This window comes from Caretta caretta, chromosome 8 (genome assembly GCF_965140235.1).
Source record: "Caretta caretta isolate rCarCar2 chromosome 8, rCarCar1.hap1, whole genome shotgun sequence".
NCBI lineage: Eukaryota > Metazoa > Chordata > Testudines > Cheloniidae > Caretta > Caretta caretta.
Window position 1 is genome coordinate 91,471,542 of NC_134213.1, and position 15,432 is coordinate 91,486,973.

Here is a 15,432-nt window from a genome sequence, read left to right on the forward strand (position 1 = left end):
CAGACCGAGAAAAGTGATTATTCCCCTCTGTTCGGCACTGGTGAGGCCACATCTGGAGTACTGCATCCAGTTTTGGGTCCCTCACTACAGAAAGGATGTGGATAAATTGGAGAGAGTCCAGCAGAGGGCAACTAAAATGATTAGGGGGCTGGGGCACATGACTTACGAGGAGAGGCTGAGGGAACTGGGGTTATCTAGTCTGCAGAAGAGAAGAGTGATTGGGGATTTGATAGGAGCCTTCAACTACCTGAAGGGGGTTCCAAAGAGGATGGAGCTCGGCTGTTCTGAGTGGTGGCAGATGACAGAACAAGGAGCAATGGTCTCAAGTTCAGTGGGGGAGGTCTAGGTTGGATATTAGGGAACACTATTTCACTAGGAGGGTGGTGAAGCACTGGAATGGGTTACCTAGGGAGGTGATGGAATCTCCATCCTTAGAGGTTTTTAAGGCCCAGCTTGACAAAGCTCTGGCTGGGATAATTTAGTTGGGCTTGGTCCTGTTTTGAGCAGGGGATTGGACTAGAATGACCTCCTGTAGTCTCTTCCAAATCTAATCTTCTATGATAAGACATTTTAAATTGCAAAGATTGGATGTGGCGCATTCTCTATCACTTGGAGCCTTTAAATTAAGATCAGATGCCTTTACAAAAAGGTACAGGGGTAAAGTTTCAGAAGTCACATTTTCAAAGTGATAGGAACTTAGGTCAGATTTTCAACACTATTAAGGCACCTAGGTTCTTCTGAAAATCTCACTTGGCACCTAAATACCTCTGAAAATCTGGCTCTTGGGAACCTAGTTTTCACTGGAAGTCAATAGCATGTAATCTCCTAAGTGCCTATGTCACTTTTGAAAGTGGGACTTAGGGCCCTAATGCACTTAGGCACTTCTGAAAATTTAACACCATGCTCTGGTTCATCCACAAATAGTTGTACTCGATGCAGGAATCACTGGGTGAAATTCTGTTGTCTGTGTTATACAGAAGGCCAGACTAGCAGATCATATCCCTTTTGGCCTTAAAATCTATTAAATGACCTTGCCAAATGAAGGCACTTACATACTATGTAATTGCCCCATGAAAGTAAAAATTACATTTATACAATAATAAATGTGTCACTTGCCTGTAAATGGTTTAAACTTGTTCTCCAAGTCAAATTGCTGCTTTCCAATGGTACCAAGGTCCACCTTCAGATCTGGGCAGATAGCATACTCTTCAATAGTCTTGCTAATTTGGAAAATTTTATCAGTTATACCTTCAGGAGCAGGACCTACAAGTAAAAATGGAAGGAAAGTTTTTAGAGTGTGCTACAAGTATGCATTCCATAGGTACATCAGAAGACAAGGGATGAGAATGTTTCTCTTGGGAACAGTATTATTTTACAAGGGAAGTAGATCGCTTGTTTCGTTTAGTGAAATATACTGCTGGCAATACTGAAGGTATATTCACTGATGTAAGAAATGTTGGCCACTAGGGAAAACTTTACCTCCATTGGAAATATTGAATTTAATTCCGAAGTCTCCATTTGGGCCACCAGGGTTGTGACTGGCTGTCAAAATGATGCCACCCATGGCTTTGATTTTTCTAATAATACAGGAGACAGCTGGGGTGGAGAGAATTCCATTCTGTCCAATCACTAAATGACCAATCTAAAACAAAGATTTAAAACAAACTATCAAAAAAATTCACAATTTTAAAGACTGCTAGAGCATGAAAGTTAGAAATGGCAACTTTACAGATGCAAATATTTATAGAACTCTCACACAGTTGTGTGTAAATTTTAGACTTGGCAGAATTATTTTATATATATAATTTTGACAGATGATATCAATATTTATTTTTAAGCATTTTTCTATTTTTATAGACAAATTTTCATAGTGGAGGGAAATTATGCGGGGGAGGGAGGCAAGCAATTATTTAATGACAATAGTTATAAAGATTTAACTTTTTGAATCTCAACAACTATTAAAAACACAAATTGCCAATGTCAATATACACAAAGAAGATATCCTTAAATCAAACTCTAATAAGTTCTCAAGCCATGTTTTTCTTATTTGCCTATCTGGAAATTTCGATTATTATCGATGGAAACATTTTTTCATCTGTTTGTGTGTGAAATCAACATTTACTGACATTTACCAATAAAAACCTAATCCTTCCAAGCCTACTTTTAGGGCTTGTCTTCGCTACGGGGGTATTTTGACATAAGTTACACTACTCCATATATGCGAATAATGTAGCTGGAGTTGACAAGGCTTAGGTCGACTTACCTTGGTGTCTCCATTGCGCTGTGCCGACAGGAGATGCTCTCCGGTCGACTTAACCTCACTCTTCTTGGAGAGGTGAAGTACTGGGGTCGACCGGAGAGCGCTCTGCCATCGATTTAGCAGGTCTTCACTAGACCCACTAAATCGATCCCTGCTGCATCCATTGCAGCAGCATCGATCTCCCCATACTGAAAATCAGACCTTAGTTCGCTTCCACCATGTCCACATGAGGGATTTACAGTGCAGCACTCTACCCCACAGGTCGGACTACAGGAGTGTGAATAGCAATATGCCCTTGGGGTACGTGTACTCTGCAATAAAACACCCATGGGCTGGCCCATATCAGCTGATTTGGGCTCGCTGGGCTTAGGCTGTGGGGTTATAAAACTGCAATGCACACATCCAGGCTTAGGCTGGAGCCTGGACTCTAGAATCCCAGCTCCTTGCAGGATCCTAAAGCCCAGGCACCGGCCTGAGCCCGGATGTCTACATTGCGAGTTTATAGCCCGCAGCCTGAGCCTCTTGAGCCCGAGTCAGCTGACATGAGTCAGCATCGAGTGTTTTATTGCAGTGTAGACATTCCCTTAGATTCTTAAGCTCAGCAGGCCAAATTCGGAAGCAATGTGTAAGGGAGAGTGTAAGCTACACACTGATAAATGTATCCAAGTCCAAGTAAGTATAGAGAGTCTACATTTGTGTAATGTACACATCGGAAGGGAGAGGGTGGAAAAAAGGTACACCATCTAGATTCACCTCTGATTTTGACCCAATGCCAAAATATCATCCATTCCCCACTTAATAACCAAGCAGTTACTGTGCACTCCCCAATGTGAAAGTTGTTTCTTTGTGGAAGGCTACTGTGTAAGTTGCATATAAAGCCTTAACTTACTGAGTTTCTTGTTACAAGGGAACAATATTGTACATAATATAGGAATCCCCTCCCCACAATGCTCAGAGTTGAATTTCAAATACACCAGTTAAACTTGTTGAGAGGCCAGTGTTGGATCACGACATTTTAAAGGAATACCATGTAACGCCCCTTCCCCCCCCACGCCACACACACACACACCCCCTCTTGTTATACAGAAAAATCTATAGGATGCAAGTCCTTTATAATAAAAAAGAATTAGATAAATGCTAGAATCCAGCTCTTATTCTCCTCTTCACTGACAATACAGATGGATGCTCTTTGTGGCTCTTAGATAGCAAGGACTTGTTCTCTCAATAAAACAGGTGGCTGTCTGCATCCCCATCTTCAGTACATCTATCCAACAGGAAGGGGACTAAATGCAGACTCACCAATCCTTTACACCATGCCATAATTACAACCTCTAAATATAGATGTCTTTATTTATACATGCCAGGTTTAGTGGACTACTAGCTTAGTCATTTCCTTTAATTAAATAAATCACATTTAAAGTGTGCAATATAAATTAGACTACTGGGATACCAAGTGTGCGGGGTCTTATTTGGAAATCCTTCTGATCACACATTCATAGAGGTGACAGTACCCACCTATATGACATACTGATGGAATTGCCTTTTACACTTTTAAGATGAGCTATGTGTGCATTATAATAATTTACACTTGAAAATTATCTCAGAATTATACTTTATATTCTACACACTGGGGTTAGCATGAAGTTGATAAATAAACCAAGCGGCACTGCTAACCAGTGACAGAAAGGACAGAATGTAAAAATGTTACTGAAAATATAAAAACTACAATAAAATCAAATTTAAGAGACAAGTGTGGGCTATTTTACTGGAAATAAATATAGAGCCAGATCCTCAGCTACTGTAAATGGGTACTGCTTCATCTTCACGGGAGATCAGCTGAGATACAGGTTTATGCTTTTTGAGACTTAGCATTTCTTATTAAAATAGTGAATGAGCTACAAAGAAACTGGAAATCAAAGGCACTTGACATAATATTTATGGTCCAAACAGTGGGCCTGATCATTACCTGATGTAAATTTGCATCCTACAGATCTTCTGTTTGGACCATGTATTGACTTCAGTGGAGCTACACTGATTTACAATGACAGATGAGGTGGACTGCTATTTCTAATTTTTTAAACCCACCTCTCCCACGCAAATTATTTTGTTGATCAAGAGATCGGGGGGAGGGGGGGAGGGAATGGGACTGAACTCTCTCTACCTGTTTGCTATGAACTATGATACTATCAGATCAGTGGTTTGGTCACAAATTCCCCATGAGCGATTTTAATATCAGTAGAGGCAGCTAGTATTATTTTCTCTCTGCCTTAGAAATAAAATAAAATCTTCAGTGGAATCTTTGCCTTTTTCACAGAAAAACTTCATGCCCAGAAATCCATTAAAAACTGAAGTGAGCTGCATTGCATTAAAAGATGTTAGGACTTTCGTTCTAACGCCAACATGTGGAATGTCACCACAACTGGAGTTCACTATAGAGGGGTCCAGCTGTCTTGCTAAAACACATTATATCCTTATTTTCAAATGCTCTGGTGACATTCATGACATAGCTATTTATATCTATTGAGAAACTGCAAACGTTGTGTTTTGCTTTTTCATTTGTTGAGCAGCTCAGACCATAATGAAACTGTTTTTGCAGAGCAAAGCAGAATGGTCTCTGAGCACAAAGAGCCCATCTCTTTACCAATCACTTACTTACTAACAATGGCATTGTGAGCTGATGAAGATAGTTCTGATAAGCACAAATGCCAATAATTTGCTGCAAACCAACAAAATGAGCATTAATGAGAAACTAACAATATTTATTTTCACACTGGTAGTTCTTCATGTTGCTACCCGATTGCAAATGTATTTTCACTTCTCTTCAAAGCTAAATGACAAAATTGCTTTTAAAAAATTAAATTGGGTAATTTCAAGATCACTAAAGGTAATTTTCCATTAAAACACTTAACAATGATCCATAATTCTCAGTTAACCAATAGCAGTCATTTAAAAGGCAATGGGAAATTAGTTAATTAAAACTTAGAACACCTCTTAACTACTATGACTTTATACTTCTGCTTAGATCAGCTACAGTACTAGGAATTTAGTCATATTTATCATATACCAACCCCATTGGCAGCTGCCATTTGAACTATCAATTCTATTGCCAACTTATTAAAATATCTCCCATCTCCTCCAACTACCATAGTAGATCCTTGTCGATCTCTTAGATCTATGGAAAAAAATATACTCTGGACAAAATTCTGCAGATAGTTTGTCTTGGTCTCAAAATAATAGCTTTTCTTCCGTAATCCACTGGTTCCCGGTTTCTGGTCATAATAAGCTGCTGTTGGCAAAGTCAATATAAGCAGAGGACGGTCTTCCATGTTCCTTTTTCATATAAATACATTTAAAATAAATTATGGTGAAAATAAAAGAAAACTCAGCCTTGACATCAGCAATGGCACATCTACTAGTTAGAAGTTCTGTGAAGCAGTCAAGTGCCCAAAAATAGCTCCTTGAACCTTGTACTGAATGTGGTTTCGGTAACTGAAGAAGTTTTCTTGCACTTGTTCTGCAAGATCACTGTCAGAGAGAATACATATAATTCCACACTGCAATCCCTCATGAAAACGGAAAGAAAAAGGAGATTTGTCTTCTCTAGGTCTTCTGATTGTGAAGCAGTAGTTCTGTGCAGTTCTTGTATTATCACACACTAGACCACAAAAGTGTTAATTCTGTCCAATTATCTGTTAGGATGGGGATAGCAAGAGAGGCTGTTTAGTAGGTCAGCCCTTCAGTCAAAAGCATTGATTTGTTGCCAGGCTCTGCTCTCTAAACCAATGCAGAGCTGGAATCGTTTTAGACAGACAAGCAGATTCATAAAGTTCTGCCAGGTCTGCCAGTTGTAACTCCCACTGTCACTCAGTCCTCATTGGGAAGTGAATACTGAGAAGGTAAGTGTTCAGGAAGCACGGCTGTACACAGCTAAAGTTATTTTGTGGAGACCAGCAACTTAAAGGTCACTCTTAAAATGGCAATCAGAAGATCTCAGTTACCTACAGTTTCCTTATATTACCGTCATTGACGGCCAATAACTTCTCCATTGCCAGTATTCTATAGTGCTTAATTGAGTGGCTTTCCTCTAATAAACATTGGAGTTACCTGCTGGGCATGATGGGCCAAAGTCCACTTGGAAAATCCAGAGTAACTGCAATGGTTTCTATGGAGTTACTCCAGATTTACCACAGTCCAACTAGGAACAGAATTTACCCCTAGGGTCTTTACAAAATACTATTATTTTGGAAAAACTACATTTGTATAAAGCTGTGAATATTGAAACATGATTAACTCTGGCAGAAGAGTATGGCAGCCAAGTTATTTGAAATCCCAAGAAAACGTCATCTGGACTGGCGAGATGCCAACTTTCTTAAAATGCAGGCAGTACCGTCTTTCTGAATTCTGGGAAGTTAACATGTTGGTTAAAAATAACCAACAATGCTTTTGAATAATACTTTGTGCTTCTGTGGAGTCTTTTATCCAAGTATCTCTAAACATTTAACAAACATTAATTGAGCAATTTATGAAGCCACACTTCATTACAGTCCAGCCTACTTGCTATTAAAGCAAAAAAAAAAGTCATAATTTTTAATACAATTTGATTGTTGTGACCATTTGCAAAGTGTTCTATGGGGATGATTTCTTGAGGTCTCAGCTCTGCAACTGGAGAGAACAAACAGGCTAAGAATCCAAATAAAATATTTTTTCATCTTTAAAGCTCTTGATTAGATTAACTAACTCATCTTTACTTTGGTGTCCTGAAATGCACAGGCACTGTGGTTAAGTTCTTAGGTAGAGGTTTCCCTCTTGTGGTACAGAAGTGGAAAAACAATTCCCAGGGTTAACTAACAAAGTTCTACTTGTACTTAGTTCACACAGCAGGTCTGCTTTCTGATCACTGCAGGAGGATTTACATCGGAAATTCCCATTGGTATTTATTAAAACAACTAGGCAAGCAGTTTCCCTTCTCGCTCCCAGGTGGCACTGTAAGTTCAACTTACTGTAGGATGTCCAACCCCTTGAAATGCCTCATTATTCAAGCAAATGCAAAAAGTAAACTCTTAGAACAAGTTCCCCTTTTATTGCATGGGGGAGATTTACATGAAACTACGCACCCATTGGCAGGGGGGAAAGGCCACTATGAACCAAGTGATTTATACTTGTACAACAACCCCCCCCCCAAATGCATGTATAATTAAGCAGCAGGGGAATTCAGCTACCAAAGTCCAGTACATCTCCCGTGGCTTCATTTAGTTTGACTTTCTACCACAAAGTTTCAGAGGCATCTCAGGCCGCCCCGGCAGAGTTCTCATCCTGAAATTAGACCAGGTACTTTAGAAGTTTCCAGATAACAGGAATCAACCTTTTACTTTACTTTGATGTTAGTGCCGATCAGCAGTGACTGGTTGGGGTTGGGCATGGAATACAAGACCTTTTACCTTTATTTTTCACCTGATGGCTGTTTCACAGCTTACCCCTTAATGGGCAAGTGTCTGTATGAAAAAAAAAAAACACTATTAAAATCAGTACCTCTTCGGACAGACCCAGAAGAAAGAAAAAAGGTCTGAAGCTGAACTAGAGATGAAGGATGAAATCCTGAGCCCATTCTGCTTAGTGGGTGTTTTGCCACTGGCTTCAATGGGTTCAGGATTTTGCCCAATGTCTCCACCTTGGCAGAGTGGAGATTGGGTGGGAAAGCTTCCCCTGCCACTGCCCATGCCATCCTTGTTCTGAGGATGAATGGGGGTGGGGAGGAAGGGCACCTGTCACAAAATCCTGGATTTTACCCCTGGTTTTTAAAGATAGAAAAGCTGTGGTGTATTTCCTGGTGCAGTTTTCTAGTTTGCTACCAAGAGGAACTGGACATGCAAGAACGTGGCCAGGACTATGCATTTTTTCCTGCTAAGAGCTGACTTTGGTTAATGATAAAAAAGACAAAACAAGACTGTGTTTTCAGAAAATTTAAACTTTAGACTGTGAGTCTTAGTCAAAAGGTCATTTTCCTGCTATTTCTACATATTGGCTTTTAGTACCACAAACTGTATCAAACTAAGCCTGTGTGATTCTGAAAAACGCAGAGAACCAAATTCTGCCATTAGCCTTCTGTACTAAGATTCTCAAAGTCACCTTTCCATAAGTTCTATATGACCAGTGACAGTGAATCTTACCCTGTACTATAAAAGACATTTACCTTCTGGCAGAGAATCTTTTGAGATGAGAGACCTGAGCATAAGTTACTGTATAAAGCAGACTTACAACAATCAGTTTTAAAGTGAAAGAATCATTTTGGAATCAAATAACGGTTTTGGGAAAGCCCAGAGAAAGAAGAACAAATGAACCTGCCTTTCTTTCTAGATCAGATGGAATGAAATTATCTTCAAGATTAATTAACTACAAGAATTCCAAGTGAATTACAGTCTATATAGCTCCACATTTACACACAATATAACTATGAGTATCTACAGCATGGGAACATGAAATGTTCAGTGTGTTCCCCGCTCTAATTACTAGAAATTTTCTCTAATTTGTTAGCACACATACAGCAGGCCCATAAACCCTGCTATGCATTCATAACTAAGGCTGAGATTCTCTCTGACTTCCACAGCAACTGATGCGGCTGACTCCAGGGCACCCTACAGTCAGCTCCACCAGCTGTTGCTGGAGTGACCCAGGGACAGCTGTTCAGGTGGTCCTTGGGGTCAGCTGCACCGGCCGCTGCTCAGGCGGCCCCGGGCAGCTGGTTCAGAGGACCGCTCAAGAAGTGGCTCGCTCCAGGGAGCACCTGAGCAGCGGTCCTGAGGGTGCCATAGGGCCCACCCGAGCAGCAGCAGTCCCAGGGTGGCTAGAGCAGTGGCCTCCAGGGCACCCAGAGGCCGCCTGGAGAGCTGTCCCCAGGAGCTGCAGCCGGGGCAGTCAACCCCCAGCACTGGAACAGGGTCCCCCCGGAGCAGCAGCCCTCCAGAGCAGCGGGGCCCACAAGCAGAGATTTACTCATGGGTATTTTTGGTAAAATTCATGTACAGGAAATAGACCGTGAATTTTTATTTATTGCCAGTGACCTGTCCATGACTTTTACCAAAAATACCGGTGACTAAATCTTAGCCTTAGCCATAGCCCGAGAAGCATGGACTCTGCAGAGCTGTGCACTCTTGCTGTGATCATTACAAACACCTGGCGCCTTATCCTGCAGTATTTCCAGAGCTGAGACAGGAGCCGCTGCATGGAACACTGCGATTTCCTTCGAGCAGCCCTGAGGCAAGCCATAATATGAAACAATTCCCGGTTGCTCCTGGCAGTCACGCAGCAGCAACACGGTAGAGCACTATTTCCGGTCCCAGAAAACAAGCACTGACTGGTGGGATTGCATCATTATGTAGCTATGGGATAACGAGGAGTGGCTGCAAAACTTTCGAATATGGAAGGCCACTTTCCAGGAACTTTGTGTAGAGCTTTCCCTGGCCCTGAAGCACAGCAACAGTAAAATGAGAGCTGCTCTGACAATGCAGAAGCGAGTGGCAAACAATGCCAGACTGCTACCAGTCAGTGGGGAATCAAATCCAAGTTGGTAAATCCACCATGGAAGCTGTTGTGATCCAAGCGTGCAGGGCCATTAATCGACTTCTGCTAAGATGGGTTGTGACTCTGGGCAACAATGCAACCATTGACTATGTTGAAATGCCAAGAGTGATCCTGGGAGACCCAGCCTCATGAAGCCATACCCGTCCACCTGGAAAGCAGTAAGGAGCAGTTCAACAATAGGCTGAGCATGTGCAGAATGATGGTGGAATGTGCCTTTGGACGTTTAAAGGGTTTGTCGCGCAGTTTGCTTACTAAGTTAGACCTCAGTGAAAGCAATATCCCCATTGTTATCGCTGCCTGCTGTGGGCTCCATAATATCTGTGAAGCAAAGGGAGAAAAGTTTTTCCAGGGGTGGAGGCAGACAGGTTGACAGCTAATTTTGAGCAGCCAGATACCAGGGCAATAAGAAGAACCCAGCGAGGAGCTCTGTGTCTTCAGAAGGCTTTGAAAACCCATTTCAGTAATGAGCCACAGTAATGAGTGCTGCTTATCTGTGTTGTGCCTTCCCATACCATCCCTTCCGTTGCATCAGTTTCCCTGTACCCCTCTTCCTCTCAACCCCCATGACTGGAATAAATAGAGCATTTCTTTCTTGAAACGTTGACTTTTATTGCACAAACAAGGAAACTGAAAGAACAGGAAAATAATTTAACCTTGGAAAAATGGTGGGATAAAATTGGGAGGGAAGAAACCAAGTCATCTTGTCTGTAAAAGCAAAACAGTTTTGCCCATCAAAGGTCTTTGAATGGCTGCCTTTTGTTCTGAGTACCCTCTCCCCGTATTGAGTGGAAGGAATAGTGCACCTCCCACCCACCCCCTGCCCCTGGAATGTCTCTGATTTTCATGGAGCACTACTGCGTGTCCTTGCTGTAGACTTTCTCCCCCATGTCCCATGTGATCTTTTCATACATGTCTATGTTTCTTTGGCTGGATCGGAGCTGTGCCCGCCCAGACTCTTCTCCCCACAGACCAGTAAGATCCACCACTTCCAGTGTACTCCAGGTGCGTTTGGAGCATTGAGTTGCCATGATTAGCTGGGCTGGTGAGCTCTCCACGCTGATGAAACAGGAAATGGGAACTCAAAAGTTTCTGGGCTGTTTCCTGCTTACCTGGCTGCTATGCAGCAGAGTTGAAAACAATCTCCAGAGCGGTCACAACAGAGCATTGTGGGACACTTTCTGGAGTCCAATTCAATCAAGATACACAACGCTGCATCTACATAGCCTCTCTGTCGACCCATCAACAGTGAATCAGGCACTACACCTCTCGCAGAGGTGGAGTAATTAAGTCAATGTTACAGTGAGTTAGGTTGGCGGAAGGGACCTGGTAGTGTAAGATGCATACATTATTAGATGGAGGTAAGGCAGCTTCTGTCAACCTAAGTCTGTAGTGAAGACCTGGTCTGCTAGTGTGAAATTTAGTTCTCCTTTTCAGTATGACAAAAAATTTCTCCTTGGTGGTTTTCTTTTTCAATTCCTTCACAAAGGAAAGTATACAAAGCTTGCCTCAGTAGAAGTTTCAAGGAGCTGCACCACCATAATATTCCTGCTTGAAATCTTCAGCGATGATCAGCCTGCTGATGTCTTTGGCAGTAGCTGTTTGGTTTTTAAGTTAGTTAATACCTTTCCTTGCTCTGTATAAAGTAAACCTTTTTTCTGCACATAATCAGCCGTTAGCCTCCTATCCCACACAATCTGTATCAGCTTTTTTCTTCCTCCTTTGCTTCGTGTTTCCCTGTTTCTTTCTCAGAGCCCTATTCTGCCCTAACAAACAGCTTTAACCTATTCAGACCAATTACTAAGCAAAGTAAACACCCCTTGGCAAACAGGCCCCTCAAGACATGCAACTGTGTCTGACTAAAGGTTCCAAATAACTGCTCCAGCTATGTGTACTGTAGTGTCAGTTTACCTAGGAAAAGGGACCCTCCTTAAAATAAATATTTCTGTAGTCGAGGTTATAGTTTTACCCTTCTAATGTGCTTTTGGGGGATGGGAAGCACAGGCTGATGATTGCTTTAATCCTGGACCCTACTCCTGCAAACACTTGGACCCTGCTCCTGCAAACACTTGGACACACATAACTTTACACACATAGTGAACTAAAAGGAATTACTCGTGTGCACAAAGTTACACATGCATATAAGTGTTTGCAGGACCAGTGTGCAAGAACAACACACCGGCTTTTTCTCCCCAGTCCCCCAGAAAGCACATTACAAGGAAAACCCTCTAACCACAAACTACAGAAATACTTTTTCTAAGGAGGGTCCCCTTCCCTAGATAAAAAGCTATCCCTAGACTCAGAGATGCAGCAGTTATTGGGAAGTGTAAGAGCGCTAGCCACACCTAATGAAAGGACTGTTTAGGATGCAGGCTGGCCTAGCTTCCATCCCTCTCCCCATACCTCTTGTGAGCCCTGGAGTGGGAGGAAGCATCACCAATGGTGTGGTGATCAGACTCCTGGAAAAGCGCCAGACCCCACTGGACGCCTGGGTATGCTTCCAAAAACTTGAACAAACCAGTCCTTTATCCTGCTAAAACTAATTCCATTATTTGTTTATTCATGAGGCTCTGAAGTGCTCCCTGCTGCCAGTGCAGCTACGTACACATGTGACGTTTACATTCCTGCTCTACCCCTGTTCTAAAAAAATTTCGGCTCTACCACAGCGGTTTTCTTTTCTTTTTTAAATTAAAATAAGCTGCTCCATCCACTCCTTTCACCGCTATACACAAGGAAGGGCCATTCTGGTTAAGGAACGACAGGCTTAGGCACCAACTGAAGGTTACAAAGTGAGCAGCTGCCATGAGGGGAATATAAAAGACAAAGTTCTATCTGACTTTTCTTGTAAATTACATTTTTACCGTGTGAGATGTTATTGGCTTCAAGTGGATTTAACTGCCCATGCTCCTACACTGCTGCATTGACTGTCTGCAACTAGCCAGTATCTTCAGCTCACCCTACACACCACTCTACAAAGGAAAGCGTCTCTTGCTGATGAGACGCATCTGAACAACCAGGAGGCCCAGAACAGCATGACAGGGTCCATTTGTCAGGTTACATGTAACTAGCCGGCTGAGGCAAGGCTCATCTCCGCAGATTTAGCATCTACTGAGTTATCCTAGCAGCATCACATCCCCACCTGGCAGACAAAGAAAGATGCCAAGGGGCACAATTAACATTGATCAAGCAGTCCCACATTCTGAATTCAAATGTCCAACTCCATTCCAGCCTGGACCTGCCGCAGCACCCCTCCCCTGGCCCAGACCCAGCCGGACCTGCCAGGGCCGGGGTGCCTATCCTGCCCCGGAGGTGTCGCAGCGGGGAGAGGCGCCTCTCCCCCTCCAGCCCAGGTGCTGCTGGGGACAGTCCTCTCTCACCACTGGAGCACCCTCCTGCACCCCAAACCCCTCATCCCCAACCCCACCCCAGAATCGCACCCCCAGTTGGACCCCCACACCCTTGCACTCCAACCCTCTGCCCCAGCCCTGAGCCCCCTTCCATAGTCTGAACTCCACGGCCCCACCCCCACCACATGAATTTTGCTATGTGCACCAATATGAAGGTCACGTGTCACACATCACCTCCACATTGGTGCACATAGCAAAATTCATTCCACACACGGGTGGGAAAAATTAGAGGGAACGCTGCTGACAAAGTTATACATCCATCTTTAATTACAGACATCTGATTGCTTCTACAGTTCAGCAATGAAACTAAAATTCTGAATCTCTGTGCATATCCACATCAATAGACTACAATTTCCAGTTATCTTAGATATCATTAATTAGAATCCATACTCCCAGTTTCACGGTTTTAGTAACAATGCCTGCTGTATAAGTCAATTTACTTCCATTGTATTGGTGCAGAAAATTTCATCAGTTTCCTGCTTCTGCCATTAGCACTTGTGTAAGTGCAAGCCTGGACAGAACTTTCTTCATAGCCTAATAATAATTACTACTTTAGTTTCGTGAGCAGTTAGGAGCCAGTTTCACTGCTGGGGACAGACAATTCCTGCCTTCTGCCACAAACAAACCAAGCCAACGGACCCTGAGGCCCTGTTTTCTAGTGCAAGGCTAATGTACTAACTCATGCGGGTGAGGAACTAGCAGCATAAGAAGACCAGAGCTGTTTCCTTAAATGCAGGTGGGGTGGGAACATTGTAGCCTTTGCACATCCCGGCCATAGTGTGATCTTGCAACTGGGTAAACAAACCATTGTGTCTAACAAGAAAAGTTTCTGCCATGCAGATCAGATGGATTCCAAGGCGCTAGGCAGTCCTGCCTTGCAATGTTACAAAAGCCCTATAAAGTCAATAAGAATAACCTTTGGCCAGTCTAAGTAAGGGCAGCATGCACTGCTGAAGCAAGCTAGGGAAACTGTATCTCTAATGCCTGAAAGGTTAACTTAAATGTCAAAGAGCATCAGACCTAAGGCTTTCCCCCAAGGTGAATGCAAGAGTAGTGCCACCCCTCCCCCCCCGCTAGCAGGGATCTCAGTGCAAAAAAACCAAAACCAAACCAAACCAAACCAAAAACCCTCAGTAACTCACCCATCCACACCTAGGCAATGCGCAATCAGACCCTGTCCGCCGACAGGCGTGTCTGAAGGGCACAGCGATTCCAACCCTCCAGATAACAAGGGCTTTCATCCCCCCAACCACTGTTTGCCCCCCTGCAGCCTCCCCCCGCCCCATCAACCGCAGATTGTTGCTCTCAGTCTCGCTAGGCCGGGCGGACGGCGGGGCGGGAGGGGAGGGAGACGTGCGATGGGGAAAAGGGGAATCAAGCCCCCGCTGTCACCGTGACTCGGCTCCGGCTAGAAGCTGCACCGCCCGCTGCCGCCGTGCATGCCAGGCACGGGGAGTGGGGACCGCGGCAGGGCAGCCCTCGCCGGCTGGGGGGAGGGGGGGGCACAACTCAGGGTCACGTTGCCCCCCACGAAGCACAGTCCAAGGGGAGGGCAGCGGGGGGGGGGGCTGCACGGGGTGTTGCCCCGGGCGTGCCTGGGCGCAGCGGCTGCGGCGGGCACGTCGGGCGCGGGCCGGGCCCCCCTACCCCGTTGGCGGCGGCGATCCGGATGATCAGCTGGATGGCCTCGGTCATGTAGAACCGGCCGTCGCCCCCCACCACCAGCGCGGCCTCCTGCCGCTCGGCCGGCGGCACCGTGGCCAGGATGCTCTGGATGAAGTTCTCGGCGTAGTGCGCGTTGTCCTGGAACACCCGGACCCGCTTGCGGAGCCCGCTGGTGCCGGGCTTCTGGTCGGCGTAGGCCTGGGTCCGGACCGTCACGATCTGCACCATGGTGCCGGGCTGGGGCGGCCGAGCGCGTCCGGGCTGCGGGCGGCGGCGGCGCGGCTCCCTGCCTCCTCCCGGCGCAGCCGCTGGGCGGAGCTTGCCGCTGTCATCAGCCTCCCGCACGCAGCCCTCTCCTCCGCCCTCTGAAAGGCAGGGGAGCCGAGGCCTCCCGGCTGCCCCCCGTGGCCTGGGCCCCATGTCTGCGCTGAGTGGGGAAGGGCGACCCCTGGAGGAGCTACAGGGGGATGAGATCCGGCCACTGGGTGATCTCCCTTGGGTGATCTTTGGCACTGATCCTCTGTA

The 15,432-nt window shown here is 44.8% G+C and overlaps 1 protein-coding gene across 2 annotated transcripts in view; it reads right to left on the reverse strand.

Moving 5' to 3' along the window:
- Nucleotides 1–15,218, reverse strand: part of PGM1 (phosphoglucomutase 1) — a 33,738-nt gene extending 18,520 nt beyond the window's left edge. The window contains exons 1-3 of one of the 2 annotated variants that reach the window (XM_048862135.2): nt 14,890–15,218; nt 1,480–1,642; nt 1,117–1,263 (exon numbers count right to left, since the gene is read on the reverse strand). In XM_048862135.2, the coding sequence (XP_048718092.1) occupies nt 1,117–1,263; nt 1,480–1,642; nt 14,890–15,135 (556 nt within the window). In that variant the 5' untranslated portion in view covers nt 15,136–15,218. Of the gene's footprint in view, nt 1–1,116; nt 1,264–1,479; nt 1,643–14,384; nt 14,499–14,889 lie in introns of those variants that run through there. The other variant, XM_048862136.2, reaches the window with a different exon arrangement.
- Between the last annotated feature and the right edge of the window lie 214 nt (nt 15,219–15,432).